This window comes from Psittacula echo, assembly GCF_963264785.1.
Source record: "Psittacula echo genome assembly, chromosome: 2".
NCBI lineage: Eukaryota > Metazoa > Chordata > Aves > Psittaciformes > Psittacidae > Psittacula > Psittacula echo.
Window position 1 is genome coordinate 59,657,554 of NC_137737.1, and position 20,594 is coordinate 59,678,147.

Below are 20,594 nucleotides of genomic sequence, written 5' to 3' on the forward strand. Positions count from 1 at the left end.
CAGAAGGTGCAGCTGCAGGGATGCAAGAGGAACCAGCCTGCAGCAAAAGCCCCAGGCTGCTGTTTGCCTCTCAGGGCAGGCAGTGCACCTAAACCCTGCACAAAGGCCACAGGATTATTTATTGAACCACTAGATTTCCCCTCCCCACGTGGTGCTCATGGTGGTTTTCAGCTTGAGAAAGCAGCACAGCTATTGAGGTGCTTGTTTAGGTGCAAGTGGTTTGCAGGGAAGGCAGATTTCATTTACCAGGACCCCTCCTTTCCCAGATTCAGGGTAAATGCCAGCAGATTATCCCTGCTCACCTTCTGCCACCAGCAAACAGGGCATTAGTGCAAAGCAGTTCCCCTTTTTCAAAGGGCTCAGAAAGTTCATATACACTATTGGGAAATAAAAATATTATTAACTCACTAGCTTTCTAGATCTTAACACAGATCCGGCAACAGAAAAAGGACATGCAACAAGTAAAGCAAAAGCTAAGAATCATCTCAGCCAAATCTGTGATTCAAACATTTCCTGCAGAGCAGATCTTGCTCTAATTTGCCTTGCAAAGTTACACTTCGATCCCAACAGAACATGCTGTAGGTGGATAGATGGACAAAGAGATACAGACTCCTGCAGGAAAATCAACCTGGAAAGCAGACTTTTCACCCCAAAAGCTGCCTCCCAAAGGCACCACTCCCACGTATTTTGGGAGAAGCCCGGCCCACACCTGTGGGGAGTTTCATGCATCAGTACAGAGCTGGCTGGAGATGGGAGCAACTACTCAACACCTCTGCTCTTCGCATTCCACCTTGGTGACGTTTCAAGGGCATCACCCTCAGGCAGGGGAAGGCTTTTTACTGAACCTGCCGTAAGATGAGAGCTCACGAACAAGAGCTTGTGGAAAAAGTGATTTACCAACTTGACAGCAGCGATGCTGAAGACTCAGTAAGAAACCACATCACCTCTGATATGCACCAGTAGTAGATAAAAAGTATCAATCCCCAGCCTGGCAGTCAGTCATAGTAGAAAACCAGATTATTGTCAGAGATTTAGAGGACCAATTCATAATGTCAGTTTCAGAGCAGCAATGCACTGCTGTTAGCCTAATGATGCCAGCTTACACAGTGGTAAAGACAGCCCAGGCCTGATGCATCTTGCCAGTGGGCCACCACACGCTGCATCACCTCACCACGCAGTGTATCAAGTGGCAGGGCTGGAAAGCAAGAGCTGTTTATTCATTATTCATCATCATTTCCATGATCTCTAGCTCCTGTTTCAGCTTCAGCCCAGACCTCATGCCTCTTTTGGCACAAAACCGAAACCTACAAACCAAGTTCAGTCTCAGTGATGGTTCTCAAGAAGCACTCCAAGCACCAAATCCAGGTGGACTGTTACAAAGAAAGGATGCATTTTCTGCCAGGAGATATCATATAATCCTAGAATGGTTTGGGTTGGAAGGAACCTTAAAGCTCACCCAGTTCCAACCCCCTGCCATGGGCAGGGACACCTTCCACTAGACCAGGTTGCTCCAAGCCCCATCCAACCTGGCCTTGAACACTGCCAGGGATGGGGCAGCCACAGCTTCTTTTGGCAACCTGTGCCAGGGCCTCACCACCCTCACAGGGAAGAACTTCTTCCTCAGATCTCAGTCTCCCCTCTGTCAGTTTAAAGCCATTCCCCCTTGTCCTGTCCCTACCTGCCCTTGTCAAAAGCCCCTCTCCAGCTTTCTTGTCAGCCCCTTGAGGCACTGGAAACTGCTCTGAGGTCTCCCCGGAGCCTTCTCTTCTCCAGGCTGAACAAGCCCAGCTCTCTCAGCCTGTCTCCATAGCAAAGGTCCTGCAGCCCTTTGAGCATCTTTGTGGCCTCCTCTGGACTCACTACAACACCTCCACGTCCTTCTTATGCTGGTGGCCCCACGGCTAGACACAGGCCTGCAAGGGAGTCTCATGAGAGCGGAGCAGAGGGAGAGAACCTCCTTCCTCAGCCTGTTGGCCACAATCCTTTTTATGCAGTTATTTCCCAGAAGCAGCAAGAATTTTGCACTGCTTTCTCACCTGTGCTCATCCAAAGCATCATCTCTACTGCACGCCTCCCACAGAGGAGGTTTCTAGCAGTAAAACGATGAGAAAAGGTCATGTCCCACATCTTCAAACCAAACTTTACCCCCCATCATCTCCAAAGGAGACCTGACGGCATTTTTACTGGCAGGAAATGAACTGCACAGTCAGCTGGTCCTGCCAGCAGCCCCACTGTGCCTCGGTTAGTTTTGTGTTCACATTTTCCGGTGACATGACAGAACAGCGGTGGGCCACAGTTAAACAGCCACGTGTACCCTGTGGGCCTCTGTTCATGGAAAATAATAACCTCCACACTTAAAACAGCACACGTGCAGGGGACAGAGGTACAGCAATGGCTGGCAAATTCAAGGCAGCCTAAATGCTCCAGACACCTCTGATGGTAACACCTTCCCTTGCTACCCCCAAGAACACTGTAGGTCAGCTACAAGCTTTTCCCGTTTGTGCCCCCATTTCAGATCATTTCCATGAGCATGAGATCAAACTGACACTTAAAAACAAAACCAAATCGCATGTTAGAAACCAGGGAAAGATCCTAATTAGCCAACGATAACAGTGCCTGAACTACACATAGAAGAGAGACAAGTGGGAATAAATAAATAATTACTTGTGCTTGATGGTCTCCTCTTCTTCATCTTCTCTGGGACGCTTGTTCTCACATTCACTGCTGTCCTTATTCTGAAAGGAGAAGTTGATCTGTTAGGCCTTGGCCTCTCTGGAAATGATGGAAAGCAAACAGGAGCCCGGAAACCCTCCCGCAGCGCACAAGGCAAACAGCAAGTCGTGTTTCGACATTACTTTTCAATTACGACACCTTTAAAATTAAGCCTGTTTTCCTTTTTCTCCCTTTAGTATTCTGCCTGTACAGAGAGCACGATAAACAAATATGAGAACCGGCAGCATGGCAAATTTAATTTTCCTCTCAGAGGCAATCACATCGCTCAGCTCTGATATCCCCCTTATTACCGGTAACTGCATCAATTCAGAGAGCAAACAGCAAGTTGCAATCAATAACAAGGTTCAGAAACCTCATCCCGTGCCTGAATTATCACCTCACATTAGCAGCAGAGGAAAAGGAGATCAGGGCACTGAGCAAAATGGAGGACTGCTGGCAGCTAAGACACCTTACTGTGTCACTGTGGCAGGGACCTGAAGTTAAACCCCGCATTTCTGGATCCAGAAGAAAGGATGGGTATTATTGCACTGGTTAAAGGGAAGACAGAAGAGATAATACAAGTTGAGGAAGTGAGCAAGCCCATGTTTGGCTGGCTGGCAATGCAGCCCATCACCTGCCAAAGCACATATCAGGAGGCTTCGCACAGGTCCCTTTTCTTTCTCCTAAGTAATCATTTTGGACGTTTTAACAGGTTGCAAAACAAGGCAGCAGTAATTAAACAGCGATCAGCACAACAAAGGGTCTAATTTCAGCTCCAGAGACACCTTGTGGTAACACAAATCAAATTTCTCTAACACAGTGCTACAGTATTGTAAAAAGGCTCATTTTGCATCACCCAGACACTGGTATTAATGCTTTACTAGCCAAGTTACCAATTATATCCATTATCCAAACAGGCACAGATATCAAACATTAACAATAATGTGCTGGAAAGGGGGTTGTTTGATTTTCACACCGATTAAGTAATTTCATCCAGATGCTGAACAAAGTATACTCCACAGCAAACACATCTGCCCTTATTTTGAAGTGTATATCGCTATAGCAAATGCAATAAATGAACAACTTCCTTGGAAAGTGTTGCTTTTCTGATTTGCCAGTCATAGAATCATAGCATCACAGAATGGCTTGGATTGAAAAGGACCTTAAAGCTCATCCATTTCCAATCCCCTGCCACAGGCAGGGACACCTTCCACTAGACCAGGTTGCTCCAAGCACTGTCCAACCTGGCCTTGAACACTGCAAGGGATGGAGCAGCCACAGCTTCTTGGGGCAACCCACAAATAAAAAGCAAAATGTGGCAGCTCTAGCAGACAGCAGATGAAGTCTTTATTTCCTTGAACATGACCAGTTCCAGGAGAAGTATTACACAACAGGTAATAAATACACAGCATCTGTAGAGTCTGGATACAACTCACGTCATCACAAATGCAGGGGGGCTGCCGCACCAGTATTCATCTACCTTTCAACAGGAACAGCTCAGACACCACAGAAACTATTTTCAAGAAACATCCTTCCATCTCACTGCAAAGGTTACTGGTGCTTTGTACCCAGTTCAGAGATGAAGCGCTGTAGGTCAGTCTGTTCAAAGTCTTTTTTCAACCCTGAAATTCGTTCACATCTTGCTTTGAAAAATTGCTTTGAAAAATTGGTTTTGACTAGAACACAACCAATATCACTTTCAGATCTGAAATGACTTTGATTAGTTACTTCTTGTTTCAAAAGCTTCACTGGGGAGTTCAGATAACTAACAGCCAACTTCAGGATACCAAATTTATTTACCAGCTAAACTTATTCCTAGCCCCTGAAAGGACCAGAATGGTTTCTCTAGTGAACAGCTTGCTTACTGTGTGCATCTTGACTACACGAACTTTAAAAGTCTATTCTGTGACCTGGGTTAAAAATTAGACTACATGCAAACAGGGAGGTGATCCAGGAAATAGTTCTGGTTCAGGCTCATCAGTGACTGGAGTTGTTCAGGTTCAGCTCCTGATCAAAGGGCAATAAAAATGGTCCTGTCTTTTCAGAAAGAAAATAAAAGATAATCATCATTCCTAAACCAAATATTCAGTACAGTTTTAACTCCCTGTTCGCAATTTTAGTTTTATTTTTAACTCCATATTAACCTTGTGATACTTGCACAGACATTTTTGCTCAATAAAGACCATGAGCTTGGCTGGGGAAGAGCACACACAGCCTGCTGTAACTTTCTGGTGTGAGCTTAGCACTGGGTAACATTTAGACACCCTTCAGTCCACACATTATTCAAAGCTGTGGGAAGTACCTTCTTGCACTCAAAGTCCCTTCTCATTCCTTTCATATCTTCCTACTTTTAATGCATGCACGTACAGCCTGCATTCCCCTCATTCTTGCTAGAGTTTTACCCAGGAGAGTGATAAGCAAGGAAATCCTGGAGAGATATTTAGCAAAAATACATCGAGCCATGGCTGTTCTTCACACTGCAAGCCTGAAAATCCTTCTTTTCCCCATATGCTGAAATAATTTGATACTGAAATCCTACCACTCTTCTAGAGCTTGCCCAAAATCCCCAATTCCAGTTTATTCCCCCTTGCCATTCAAATATTTTCTAAAATCTTGACCATACTCCTAGAAAAACTGAGCACACCACCAGCAAACGCAACTTCATGCAGTAAGCTCCATAGTGACTTCAACCATGGACTTTTTCTCTGCTACAGCTCTCCCTGTAGCACCTCAGATGGTGCAGAGCAGGCGCGCTGCCCTTTGACAACGTGAGGACAGGTGAGAGAGTCTCCCTGGGGATGCCCAGAGCTGGAAAGAACAAGATATGGTCCATCCTATACTTGAGCAGCAGGGAATACAGGATAATGAACATTGCAATACCTGCAGTCCTGCTCCCAGGTCTGTGGCCTCCAGCATAAGAAGAATGTGGAAATGTTGGAGCGAGCCCAGACAAGACCACCTGATGTAGTAGAAGGTATTTCTGCCCACAGCAGGGGACTGGAACTGGATCAGCTTTAAGGCTCCTTCCAGCCCAAACCATTCCATGATTCTATGCTGCACAGTTCAAAGAGACAGCGTAACTCAGGTTGCTCATTACCAACACAAATGCCCTTTAAATTATATACCCTGCCATCACCTGCTGCTAAGCAGGACCCACCAGGTAGATCAGTGTGCAAGTACAACACCAGATGAGTTCTGAAATGGATGTCTGAAGGCAGGCATCTTGACCCCACCCCAGCAAGAGCACTTAATGCTGGTTCCCTGTTTGCAAAATGGTCTGCAAACAAGATTTCAGTTTCGTGAGCAGTGTGACGAAAAGCCCCAGCCACTGAGCAGAGGCAACACACGCTGAGGAGACCATAAACCTCCAGCAGCATTGGGAACGCTTGCAGCTCTGCAGAGTTCATCAGCAAATCTACAAAAACTGGGGTTCTAAAGCAATATTTAATGGATGCAACAGAGGAGGAGTGCAGCTCCTCTTCTGATTGCTGAGCTTTCTGCTTGCATTTCCAGGCATGCTGTGCTGCCTTCCCCCTGCACACACTCCCTGCCCACAGCTTACCACGAGGGTTTCCTGTGCTGCCTTCAAGCACTTTAACTCACGCGAGCTGAATAAAGGCAAAGTTTTAAGATGACAGCAGCTTACTGGCGATACTGCGGGAGGGAGCAGTCACGGGTTTCTAAATATACATACAAATTGCAGCTCATTCAAAATACTTCTTGCTGCTTTTATGCTGGTGCAGGCGGCAAGTGGGGAGCACAGGCAGCAACACCCAGCCAGACAGGCTTTGGAGAAGATCCCTCCTCTGCTTTCCATGCTTCCTTACCCAAAATGCTGAGGTTTCCCACTGTGTAAGAAAGCTGAACTTCCGATTAGTCCAGCAGAGAGAGGCAACTTAAAGCATCTGCATCCTTAAAGACTGTGTGCAAGGACAGTAGGAGACAGAAAGGACTCACTTAATGGTCACAGCAGCTTGGTCTGTATTTCCCCTTCAACAGAGATCATTCATGCACCACATCATCTGGCAATGCCCGTAGCTTTGTCTAGCAACAGAAAAGTTTTAGCACTGCAAGCTTTACCTCCATGCCCTGCACTCTCCAGGTGTATACAGTCAGAGCATACTCTGAAACTATATTTAAAGCTAACACCTTAGGCTGAACAAATACAGCTGAGTTCTTAAGGGAATACCTATCAGAAGCCCCTAGGGTATCAACAAAGAGCTTGGGCAGAGCTGAAATACCATATAATGCTACCATAATCATGTGCAGACAGAGCATCAATTGCAGAAGGAAGGTGTATGCACTCACCCACTTCAGTACAAAGGCAGCCAGAGCAGCCGATACCACTATAAATTAACAATGTAAATTAACCAGGCTAAGACATGAAGCATCCTTGTTTAGAGAAACTTGCCTGAGCATAGCTGAGAGATGGTGGTACTCAGAGAGCCACTGATAACTGCAGGGAAAAGAGGGAAATCATGTTTGTTTGATAATTCTGCTTAGTGCAGAGGTGGATGATTAACTGTCCTTGCAAAGAGAACCAACAGGGGTTTGCAACCAACATCTCCTTCCTCCTGTGCACAACCAGCCATTCAGGCAACGGCTGAAACAACGAGGAACAGTTTCCCTCTCCAGCCACTCCTGTAGGTGCAGAACCTGAAACCACATGCAAGATACACCTGTGGGAAGGATGCTGTGCCTCCTCAGGAGCAAGGGACTGTAGAAAAGCAGATCCCATTACCCTGATCATTTATTGATATGGAGACAGCCTCTCAAACACACAACTTATCTTACAGCCCCACTACCCCATCCCTCTCCTCTACCCTCTCTGCCCATACAGAATTTATCCTCACAATTTTGACAGCAATAATGTCCTGTGGTTCTCCACTTTGCTCTGAATTCACCTTAAGATTTGTCCCTTCATCATCAAGTATTCCTGTTCAACAGTTGTGTCACAACTTTCATTTCTTAACTCAGGAAAGGACATATTCCTCCCCAAAGCAGCACTTGCCCTAATTACTGATCCATCCTTCAAGTGTTTTAATGTGTTTTAATGTGTTTCCCTTTGCTTGCTGGTGGTCACTTCCCACAGCTGCACAGCAGCAATTCAACTCTCGCTACTTTTCAGTTCAACTTAATTTTATCACCTTTCAAATCTTAATGCCACAAAGGGAACTGAAAATAACCCCTCTACCGTTCCACTCTCGCTCTAGTGATTCCTCTTTCCAAGGCACCCAGTGGCAAGGTGTTTATTATTAGCTGTAAGTCAGATCAGAGGCACACGTACAAGTCTACAAATCTGCCTACAAACAAAGTCATTCCCATCCTTCAGTCTCTGGAAGGAGACATTCCAGAGATAATCTCCCAACATTAAAAAGTTTGCTGGCTTGCAGTCTCCTACCTGTTTTAATTTGCAGACGTTGCAGCTGGCAATCCTTGGCTTGCAACTACCAACCTGAAGAGTTTTGCTCCATGGACTCCCACTCTTCACAAGGTCTGAGATGAAAAGAGCCTAACTCGCTGCCTCTTCAAGGTGTAAATCCAAGAAGATTTGCATCATGTTGTTCAAAGAAAGATGTCTGTTGCCTCTTTGCAACACCCGCAAGGCCCATAGCAGGCTTTATATGGGATCAGTGAATGCCTTGTGCTCCTAGCTGAACACATACGAGGAACTGGATGATACTTGCAAGGTTCAGAACCTGGGTCCTGCAAACCTGGGCTGCAAACCACGCTATTTGCTCAGCATTAACAGCATTAGTTTGCTTTGCTTTTAGCCAGCAGCAGGCAGAGAGGAGAATATATCCCAAAGCTCAGTATTCAGAGACGGACAATGAGAACTTAGCAAAAACACTTGGTAAGCAAGGCCGAGTGTTTACACACAGCAGAAGGGCAGCAGAGAGGAAGGTTTATGGGTCATTATTAGGGAGATGAGTACATCCCCTGTCACCATCCACAACCCACAGTCCTGCCAGGCAGAAGTTTCACTTGCCTGCTGAAGAACAACTGGATTTTATCGAGTTCCCATTGCAAAATATCAGGTTCCTCCAGCATTTTGGGGAAAGCACCATATTTCGTGTTCTACCACTTCCCATTCTTCAGGCAGGTCGTTATCATATAGCAGGAAGTAAGCCTTGATCATCAACAGAGAGGAATGTGGGCACAGAAACCATCTCTATCATGTCTCTCGGCATACCGCCAAACTTTGCATATCAAATTACAAAACATGAGACGTATTTTACCAGCAGTAAAGCAAACTCTCCTACCCATCATGTGCTTTCCCTGCGTGTGGAGCAGGTCTTAGCTACCTGTGAGAAGTATCTGCTCTGGGGAATGCGACATTTTGAGGAATATGAAACTTTCCCAGGGCATCAGCACATTATCATGATTCTTTTCTTGCTGGTAGGAGCCTGCCCAGCTATTTGGTGCCTTCCATTGTAATAACAAGGAATGCAGCTCACTTTGCATCACATTCAAAGATTTAAAGTCAAAAGATATGTTTAAGTCACCTCATCTGACTTGCAGCGCCTCTGATCTGGGAAGTACTCCAAGCTCAGGAGGGATGCATCCCAACAAAGGTAAGACTGGCAGGAGGCCTGCATGGATGAACAAGGAGCTTCTGGACAAACTCCAACATGAAAAGGAAGCCTACAGACGGTAGGCCAGGTAGCAGGAGAGGAACATGAAGAAATTGTCCAAGCAGTCAGGGATCAGATTAGGAAAACTAAAGCCCTGGCAGAATTAAATCTGGCTAGGCACATCAAGGGCAACAGGATAAACTTCTGTAGGTACACTGGTGATAAAGGAAGACGTGGGAAAATGTGGGCCCTCTCTGAAAGCAACTGAGAGACCTGGTTACCCAGGACATGAAGAAGACCTCACAGTACTCCCCCCCACCCCGCAGTTCTGCATCCAGCTCTGGAGCCCCCAACGTAAGAAGGATGTGGAGCTGTTGGAGCAAGTCCAGGGGAGGCCACAAAGATGCCCCAAGGGCTGGAACACCTCTGCTATGGAGACAGGGTGAGAGAGCTGAGCTTGTTCAGCCTGGAGAAGAGAAGGGTCCAGGGAGACCTCAGAGCAGTTTCCAGTGCCTGAAGGGGCCAACAAGAAAGCTGGAGAGGGGCTTTTGACAAGGGCAGGTAGGGACAGGACAAGGGGGAATGGCTTTAAACTGACAGAGGGGAGATTGAGATGAGATCTGAGGAAGAAGTTCTTCCCTGTGAGGGTGGTGAGGCCCTGGCACAGGTTGCCCAGAGAAGCTGTGGCTGCCCCATCCCTGGCAGTGTTCAAGGCCAGGCTGGATGGTGCTTGGAGCAACCTGGTCTAGTGGAAGGTGTCCCTGGACATGGCACAGGGTTGGAAATGGATAAGCTTTAAGGCCCCTTCCAACCCAAACCATTCTAAGTCTCAGCCAGTTACCCCTTCACTGTAGCAATCCAGATCTGAAAAAATCACCTTTTCTAAGAAAAGAGAAAGAACAGAACCTTTTCCTGAAGACAGCGGGTAGAGCTGTCCCTCCTTTCCTTATCAGTTTCACTTAAAGCCCATACAATGCTATAACTTATTTCCAGTTGTTGGTTCCTGCAGCCACTCACTTCCACATTCTGTACCTGGTACATTTAAAGCGAACAAACACTTGTGCACTACAGTCAAGTACACTTCTCAAATCATTTTGATAAACCACCAGATTAATGAGGCTCTCTCTTCCTACCCCCACCCAATCACTGACTTTTTAAGATGTTTCCAAATGCGCACACATGCACCAGGACAACATGGAGGGAACACCATCCCTTACCTGATACATAAGCCCAAGAACCAGCATCCTTCTAAGCACTGCTGGCTTCCTGGAGATGAGCCCATTATACGGATAAGCCCCATCTTTTCCCCATGCAGGTGTACAGAGCATACATCCACACACCCTGAAACCCCTTTTTGCTCAAAAGGGCTCATACTTACTACAAGCAGAAGACAATTGCTACTCAGACCTCACCAACCTTCAGACTTTGAGTCAGCTGCCATTAAGCCAGCAGAAAATCTACACACATTTCCAAATGACTAATGGAAAGACTGGGTGCACAGGCCCCAGAAAGCAACCCTTCCGCTGCCACATGATGGTTCCCCGTTGACAGCTATTAAGCTATCGGTTACCCATTTCAGAGTTGTAATTTTTAACCAGCATGTTGTGCAATACTAACCCTTCACTAAATCAAATTTACATGACAAAAATGACACTCCCTTTTCCTTGCTCTTAGTTAAAAGAATTGCAAATCAGCCTTTTCATCATTCTGCTCAATGCCAACAGCAGTCAAACTGGCTTTGCCCAAGCTACCCTTCTTGCATTTATTTTAAACAGTGGTGTTTTATCACCACTCTTCCAGTTCTTTGGAATTTATCCAGTATTCTGAAAAGATTTAAATCAAAACACAGCAGGCCAGCAACCTCTTTGGCTGATTATTTTAGGATTCCTAGGTGCAAATTACCTGCAACCGCTGATTTTAAGTGTTTTCACTAGCTGCTTAATATCCTCTCATCACCACTGGTCTGGAAGGCAGCTCGTCATTCCCATATGACACAAGTGTGTCACTTAACTCCTTCCCAAATACGCTTTGTAAACTGAAGCTTGTATTTGTTTCCTTCTCTTCTCCCCACTGTCTTTTAAAACTTCTGTCTGAAGAAGGCCAACCTTTAATCAAGGTTGGCCTTTACCCAACATTGCAATATCCAAATTGACATGTTTTGGTATATGCCTAAATCTTCCAACTCACTTTTCCATTCCTCCCCAGCTTCAGCAGAGCTGCTCTTTTGAATCTCCCAGGCTACTCAGCTGGCCCTGTGTGACTGTATTAAATGCAACCCAGCCACAGCTAGTCATCCCCTGGCAACCCCTAAAGCCAACAAAACGACCTGACAGCTTCTCCTCTTCCCAGGAACTAATACCAACTTATTTTCCTTGGGGATTGACCAGAATACTTAAGATCTCCTTATCTTCCTTTTAAGGCTTAGAGGATGGTCACATTACCAGTCAAGTGCTTCTCTGGCACAAATAACTGTCTCTTTCTGAGGAGTTAAAGAGAGGTCAGTGCTGGAACAAAGCAAGTTTGATCTCTCCAGCTATTCCCTGACAGCTGAGCTGTAGCTGCTCCTATTCCCACTTACTGGCTGCCTAGAGCCAGCCACGGGGAGCCCATGCAAGGCAAAGTACTAGCATTCGAAAAGACCAGCCCATACAACAGCCTGTCCTCATATACCTGACAACTGGGAAGCTCCCAGGTCATATAGTCTGATTTTCTGCACAACAAGCAGACAGCTTCATCCAGGTAACAAGCATTCATCCTGTTTGGTGGTTATGTTCACCATTTCCCCTCAGCATTTCTTTGTTCTGACGCATATGCGGCAATCAGATAGGCTACGAGGTGAGGCCAGAGTCACGGTTCCTTGGTCTGAGCATGGCACGTACTAGTACTTTTTGCTTCCCACTTGGCCAGAATTTAAGCTTAGATGTCCTTGATGTCTGGCAAGGCACTGCTGTGCAGCCCTGCTCTCACCTCACTGCTCTTTCAAGATGTTTAATGCCAGAATGCAAAAAGCTGTATCACAAAATGTCACCAAGTAGCTAAAGGTTTCTATTAGCAATAAAGCATGTTTTCAAACCAACAGTTTAAATTCTCTAAATAGCCAACAAAAGGACCTCATAACCAGGTTTCACAGCAAAAAGTTCTGAACATAAAAACATCATTAAAGTATACTCAGTACCCGAGATCCACTGATATTTTTCAAAAGCTGTTTGGAATCCATTTACTCATAGCATCCCTTGTGGTAATTGTATAAAAACATGATTTTTTAAGAGCCGGAACTTCTGTGTCCCTGCTGCTTATTCCTTATTGAAGCCCTAATCCTGGTTCACTCATAGCTGGTTACTATGGAAATGGTTAAATCAGAGCCTGAACAGCGTGACTTCCCATGAGGAACAAACACAAGGAACAAAACTGCCTCTGAAAAATCAAACACCTTGGTTTATGTCCATGCCACCAAAAAATAACATCACATTTCCAAAAGGAAAGGTATTTTTAATACTATCTTTTTTTTTTTTTTAATAGTTGGGGGTTTTATATAATAAACAAGCACAACTATTTCTTTCCTTCAAATAACACAAAATGACTCCTAAGTGGTTGTGGTTTCCTGTTTTAAATACCTATTATCATGATTTCAGAACCTGAAAACGTTGCAAGCACTGCTCTTACACAGCAAAGACAAGAATGTTACTGGTGGCAAGCTGCTGTCCCCCAGTGAAATTAGTGACACAGACACTTCCCTGAGGTCAGAGCTACAGATTCTTCAGTGAAGACAACGCATATGTGAAAATACGTGAGTTTCTATTAAATGCAGAAAGTTTGAGGGAGAGGAAATAGGAGCTTTTGAGCAGAACAAACAAGACATTTCAAAGCCAAACCACTTTTTTAGGCAACAAAGAGCTAGAAAAGCCATGAATAAGTTTCTCCATCCCAATATAGTAGAAATATCACTAATCCTTTTACATGTAGGGCATTGTCAAAGCAAACTCTGAGCTGCACAGAACACAAACATTGAGGGCTGGGTACAAAACCCCTGAGCGCACACAGTCCATAGGTTCCCTCTAAGAGCTTTGCCCAACACACTACAGATGAACACCACTTTACACCGAATTTCCTTGGCATCACCCATTTTGGACAAATTCTTACTATTCTTTTCCAGGCCCTGAATAAGTTTAAAATTACATCTGACCCTCCATCCTCACCCTGGTATTTCTCATGACACTGATTCAATTGAGTCACAGCAGTTCACATTGGCACAGGATGCTGCTGCTCCAACACTGCCACCAATTCTGTTAACAATGGGTATATGCATGCGCTGGTGTTGCCTGCTTTAGGTGGCTATTAGAGGTGCCCTGCCACTAACCTCAGATCCAGTGTGAATAATGAGTCTTGTCCCAATCCCTATGCCAAGCATCTCCCGTAATCCTCCCTATTAATCCAAAATGTTAATTCAGGGCTTACCTTCAAACAAACTCACACTCTGCAGTGAAGCCGCAGCCCTGGCTGGCAAAACACTGCACGCTGCTAAGAAATACCATAACCCTTCACTGGGAAGCAGCGGGGAGACTGACTGTGTCAGCAGGGAAAGACTGACCTGAGAGAGAGTGGACAGAGCTGCTGATTTGAAAAGGCATCAAATAATTAACATTTGAGAGGTAAAGTGGTGCTTTTTCCTGAAGTCTGAGTCTGAAGTTGCTTCTCCAAAGGAAACATGCACAACCAGAGCCACTGCCTTAAATGGAGCAAATGCACACGAGAGACTACGCTCTGGTGAGACCCTCCCTGCAGTCCTGTGTCCAGCTCTGGGGCTTGTAGGGCTGAGGCATCTCTGCCATTGACACAGCCTGGAGAAGAGAAGGCTCCAGGGAGACCTTAGAGCAGCTTCCAGTGCCTAAATGAGCTGACAAGAAAGCTGAAGAGGGGCTTTTGACAAGGGCAGGTAAGGGCAGGACAAGGGGGAATGGCTTTAAACTGACAGAGGGGAGATTGAGATGAGATCTGAGGAAGAAGTTCTTCCCTGTGAGGGTGGTGAGGCCCTGGCACAGGTTGCCCAGAGAAGCTGTGGCTGCCCCATCCCTGGCAGTGTTCAAGGCCAGGCTGGACAGGGCTTGGAGCAACCTGGTCTAGTGGAAGGTGTCCCTGCCCATGGCAGGGGGTTGGAACTGGCTGAGCTTTGAGGTTCCTTCTTACACGAACCATTCCAGGATTCTACGACTATCCATCCTTGAAATGGCAGGACAAATGTGCTTGAAGATGGGCAGTAAAGTGTCACTCCTCAGCACCCACTAAAACCACTACTGTTATAAGCAATGGAAAATTTTGGGGGGTTTGCAGGCTGCGGTCAGAGCACTGACACTTCTGAGAAGGTACAGCCAGCCCTCCTGCAAAAGCGGTGCTGGCAGCAGGCAGAGCAGACCATTACAGCTTGTTCTCCCAACAACAAAACTCCTTTATTTGAATTTGACAGGTTAATGTGCTTGCAAGAGTCATCCCATCCTCCAGTACAAGCTGTTGATTTACAGGACACAACACTCGGGAATCGGCTGATTCTCTACCAAAAAAGGGGGTTTAACTCAAGAATGAATTCTGTTTGTCCCAGAGAAACAGCGTGCCTGCTTTAACTCCCATCATATCTTCGCTAAGTCACATAATTCTCTTCTACTATCCAGAAAAAAATAAAACACAGCTTCAGAGAAAAACAAAACACAGCTTTAGAAAAAAACCACCTGTTAGTCACATTCAAGCTGAGAAGCCACCACTGCAGACAGGGACAATGTTCCGCTTATCTTCTTGTTCTCCTCTGGGCTGGGAGGGAAGAGAGGGCAGGCTGGCTTGGCTGGATTTTGGAAGCCTTTCAGCAAGTTAATACGTCACTCCTGTGGCTCTCAGATAACAGCAGAAACAAAAGCAAATGCTACACATGGCCAGTTTCATTTCTCTGAGGAAGGAAAAAGCAAAAAGAGAAAGACTACAACCAGGTTGGTGTTTACACACCAGGACATTGCTGAAAGGTTTGCTGCAGCCAACAAGCTCCACACTCAAATCCTCCCAATCCCATATTCATATATATATGTGTGTATATATATACACACATATATATATGTGTATATATATATACACACACACACACACACATATATATATATATATAAATTTAGATAAACTACTGAGAGATTCACAGATGTAAATCACAGCTTCACATGCACTAATTAAGCAGCACTGCTCGGGCACCAGGCTAAATCCAACTGCATTTTTGGAGCTGATGATTAACCTATTTTCTGGAGGTCTCTTTTTCCTATTCATAAACTAAACAAACAAGCCCATTGAAAAGCAATGCCAGCCAACCGTAACGGAGCACGGCTGCTGCTCTCCAACTACAAGCCACGGATTTCAACATCTTTGTGGGCAACATGGACAGTGGGATTGAGCACCCTCAGCAAGTCTGTTGATAACACCGAGCTGTGTGGTGCAGCCAACAGGCTGGAGGTAAGGAATGCCATCCAGAGGGACCTGGACAGGCTGCAGAGGTGGGACAGCGCCAACCTCATGAAGTTCAACACGGCCGAGTGCAAGGTCTTGCACATGGGTTGGGGCAATCCCAAGCACAAACACAGGCTGGGGGAGACTGGACTGAGGAGAACAGCCCTGAGGAGAAGGACTTGGGGGTGCTGGTCCACGAGAAGCTCCCCATGACCTGGCACTGTGCACTTCCAGCCCAGAAACCAACCATGTCCCTTCCAAACCAAACTATTCTAGGATTCTATGATCTTCTGTTGCTTTCTTGCATTCCACTTTGTTCGCCCAGGCAGAAAGACGCTGGGGAAACCTGTGTACTGATGGATATCACCAAGCCCATCCAGCCTTCATGAGTATTTTATGTTATTTGCTTGGAGGCTAAGAGGGAACTAAACTTTACAAATGAATTCCTCTACAACTAACAGTAACCTTATGTTCATGTAGCAAACGAATGGCCCAGCAGCACACAGCCATTCATTCGGGCTTTTTACAACAGACATTATTTCAGCAACGAGATTTTAATTTCCCCATCGTGAAATTGGGATGGTTTGAAACCACCCGAGAGGGATGCCGTGAGGCTAAATGAACACACAGGCTTGGCAAATAGCTCAACAGTTTCACAGACGGTGCAACTACAGCCCAGACCAAAGTGACTGGGCGTCACTGGGAAAGGTGGCATTCACAACTGCACGTTTTTTTCCATGATTCACCCAAGGTTATGGCCACAGGGGACTTCAAGACATGCACCAAACCAGCCAAGAACAAAAGGCTTAACTGAAAAACAAAATAGTTCCTCACAGAAACAGAGACACAAATCCTCCTTTGAACCTTTCCTTCTCCATATGCTGCAATCCTCCGCTGGGCTGTGGTGGATCATAGAATCAATTAGGTCGGAAAAGACCGTTGAGTCTAACTGTTAACAAGCACTGCCAAGGCCACCACTAAACCACGTCCCTAACTGCCACATCTACATGTCTTTTAAATACCACCAGGACTAGCGACTCCACCACTTCCCTGGTCAGCCTGTTCCAATGCTTGACAACCCTTTTGGTGAAGACTTATTTTCCCTAATATCCAATCTAAACCTCCCCTGGTGCAACTTGAGGCCATTTCCTCTTGTACTATCCCGTTACTTGGGAGAAGAGACCAACTGCCCCTAGCTACAATCTCCTTTTAGATACTGCAGAGAGTGATAAGGTCCCCCCGGAGCCTTCTCTTCTTCCAGGCCAAAATACCTCTGTTCCCTCAGCCACTGCTCCCAAGACTTGTGCTCCAGACCTTTCACCAGCTTCTTCCTCTTCTTTGGGTGCACTCCAGCCCCTTCATGCCTTTCTTATAGTTTGGAGCCCAAAACTGAACACAGTTTTCAAGGTGCAGCCTCACCAGTGCTGAGTACAGGGGGGCAGTCACTAACCTAGTCCTGCTGCCCACATTATTTTGGATATAAAAACTATTTTTCTCCTTCCAACGGCAGGAGAGGAGCAGCACCAAACCACCTACATCCACCCAAAGCACCTACAGAGCTTCAGTTAACATTTCAGCATTGAGCTGAAAATTCAGCTCAGGGCCTAATGCTTTTTGGCTAACGGCAAGTATTTTCAATGAAACTTTGTATCTTTAGCTCCTCAAACTGAGCAATAACAAAGATCTCTGCCTGGTGCTGGAACCCCAAGTCCTGACCTGCTTCAGGCTCATTTCAGGGCAGAACAGCATCATTTCACTTTTGCAAAGAGCCTGAAACATACGTAAGAAGATGACAAAGTGCTCAAAAGCTGAGCTTTGCATTATTTTTTCTGAAAAACACCAAATACGAGTGTCTCTTTTTTAAATTTTTTCTTTAAAGCCTCTGACAACCTTTATGAATGTTTAATTGTTCATTCAGACATCACCTGAGACGCTCAAACACTTGCAGTGTGGTAGCAGCACACCAGCAATTCAGACAATGGACCCAACAGCGAACACAGCAGTGACAAATAGCATGGAAATTTAGCATAAGTACCCAAAATGGAAAATGGGCTGAACAGAGGAAACAGCTAATGGCAGGCAGCATTAAAGGCTCTTCAATAAGAGGTCACCAAGAAGCTCGGCTACTTGTCTCCTTGAGTAACTGCCCAGAGAAATTCCATAGTGTCATGGGCAGAACTGCTGCATGTACCTCCAGGAAAGAGCATTATTGTCTGAATGCTCACACAGTGGTGTCTCCCTTCATAAAGAGAAGTAGCAGTGCCTCACTGTATGAAGCAGGATGAGTTCAGACACAGAATCCTAAGATGGTCAGCGCTGGAAGGAAACCTAAAGGTCACCCAGTTCCAACCCCCTGCCACAGGCAGGGACACCTTCCACTAGACCAGGTTGCTCCAAGCCCCGTCCAACCTGGCCTTGAACACTGCCAGGGATGGGGCAGCCACAGCTTCTCTGGGCAACCTGTGCCAGGGCCTCACCACCCTCACAGGGAAGAACTTCTTCCTCACATCTCATCTCAATCTCACCTCTGTCAGGTTAAAGCCTTTCCCCCTTGTCCTGTCCCTACCTGCCCTTGTCAAAAGCCCCTCTCCAGCTTTCTTGTTGGCCCCTTTAGGCACTGGAAGCTGCTCTAAGGTCTCCCTGGAGCCTTCTCTTCTCCAGGCTGAACAAGCCCAGCTCTCTCAGCCTGTCTCCATAGCAGAGGTGCTCCAGCCCTCAGAGCATCTTTGTGGCCTCTTCTGGACTCGCTCCAACAGCTCCACATCCTTCTTATGTTGGGAGCCCCAGAGCTGGACACAGGGCTGCAGTACACACCCCCAGGATATACACCACAGCTCCAACAGACATGGCTGTCCCATAATCAGGTCTAATTTCCACCTCTCTGGAAAAGCTCAAGGGCAGGAAGGAGAGTAATGTTGTTGTGGGTAGAGGAAAGAAGCCCTGCATGTTCCCTCAAAAAAAAAAAAAAAAAAAAAAAAAGAAAAGAAAAAAGGCATAACAAAGCTTTTGCCAGCCTTGCCTCCAAATTCCTCACACACCCACAACAAAGCAGAAATTAGCTGGGAAAGAAGGAAGACTCCTCTTCCACCTGCATCGAAGTGTGAGACTGCAAGAGGGAATGAGCACAGAGGGACTCCCAGAATCAATCACAGCCTGATTAACACTCAAATCATGCGGAACAAAATGTTTTACCCGTCCATCTGCTCAGCGCCTGTGCTGAGTAACCCTGACCTCACAACATTTAATGCATTTTGCTGACGAGGTCAATTATGTCATTCTCCAACCGCCGTCTTTCGGACAGGCGAGAGTTAGGGACTGAAAAGCTTTTGTGCCACTGGTTACTAATTGCTGCTGGTTGCAGGACAGGAGGGATTCCCCTAGCTCCCAGCAGTCCTGCAGGTCCCTGACTGACTCGTAGCAGGTTGGCAGCTTCCTGTTGCACTTTATCCATGAGAGTAACGCAGATGGGTGCACTGAAGAAAAGCAAGTTTGGGGTGGGCCAGCACCTCCCAAGGGTGAACAGAGCACTGCATCACAGAGAGTACTTGCGGGTAAATCTGTTTAAAGTGCTTTTCAAATTCATTAAATCAAGCATTTAACTGATTTAATTGGAGCTGCTTTTGACAAGGGTATGTTGGGAAAGGACAAAGAGGAATGGCTTTAAACTGACAGAGGGGAGATTGAGATGAGATCTGAGGAAGAAGTTCTTCCCTGTGAGGGTGCTGAGGCCCTGGCACAGGTTGCCCAGAGAAGCTGCGGCTGCCCCATCCCTGGCAGTGTTCAAGGCCAGGTTGGACGGGGCTTGGAGCAACCTGGTCTAGTGGAAGGTGTCCCTGCCCGTGGCAGGGGGTTGGAACTGGGTGATATTAAGGTCCTTTCCAGCCCAAACCTATTCCCTGATTCTACTATTATCCCAGATGCCTCTGTGTCAGCTCAATGTGCTTTTACTCAAAATAATCCCATCACACTCCATTATTTATACCTGGGTGCTGACTGTCACAAGCTTAAAAATAAATACCTCTCACCTAGCCTCCCAGTCTGTCAGCCCCTGCCCTGGCCCCATGAGCAGCCTGCTTCTGGCTGGCCTCGCTGGCACTACCATCCTGCCGCCTGTCCCATCCAAGGTGACCATGTCAGAGCCCTGCTGCATCTTCATCCTCCGTCCACCCCCACCAGCCACACCTTCCCATTGCCAGCACTCACCTCGCCCCATAGGAAACCACTTCAAGGACTCGCCCTCCCACAAAAATTAAACCAAACCAACCAAACAAAAGGGGAAAGAAGTAAAATAAAAGCCAGTTAGCTTCCTGAACCAGTTCACGGCAAGGTCAAATGCATGCCAGTGCAGGCAACTACAGACAGGATGCAGCCACAGTAGGATCCACTCAGATGGGTGTGAAAGTTTGTTCAATGCCAGCCTATCACCACAGGCTCGCACATACACAAAGGCCAGAGCTTAAACCAAAGTCTGGCCAGCCTTCTCCCACCCCTCCTGTTCACAAGGCCTCCCTGTGAACCAGGAATTGAAGCAGAGAGAAACCAAGTGCTTCCTTTTTCCTGCTGGGTTTGTTGTAACCTGGCTGGGTTTATTTTAACCTCAGCTCACCAGAGGAGGGACAGAGAGAGCAGCAAAAGCAGGGCCACTGTCTTCTCTGGTAGTGTTGGCTTATGTCTGTGTGGCAGCATCTTGGGAACTACAGCTGAAGCAAAATACTTGTATTTACTTGGCTCCCTTGCACAAAACCTGTCAAAGCACACATGGAGGAGACAGCTGTGACTGTCACTGTTTCCCAGTGATTATGGCAGGGAGCTGTGAATGAGCAGACACAAATT

General features: G+C 46.4%; 1 protein-coding gene across 1 annotated transcript in view; it reads right to left on the minus strand.

The window, feature by feature from the left end:
- CCDC12 (coiled-coil domain containing 12) overlaps positions 1–20,594 on the minus strand; it is a 47,170-nt gene that overhangs the window by 14,138 nt on the left and 12,438 nt on the right. Inside the window, exon 2 of the mRNA XM_080611546.1 lies at positions 2,665–2,735. Coding sequence (XP_080467672.1) covers positions 2,665–2,735 — 71 coding nt within the window. The remainder of the gene's footprint in view (positions 1–2,664; positions 2,736–20,594) is intronic.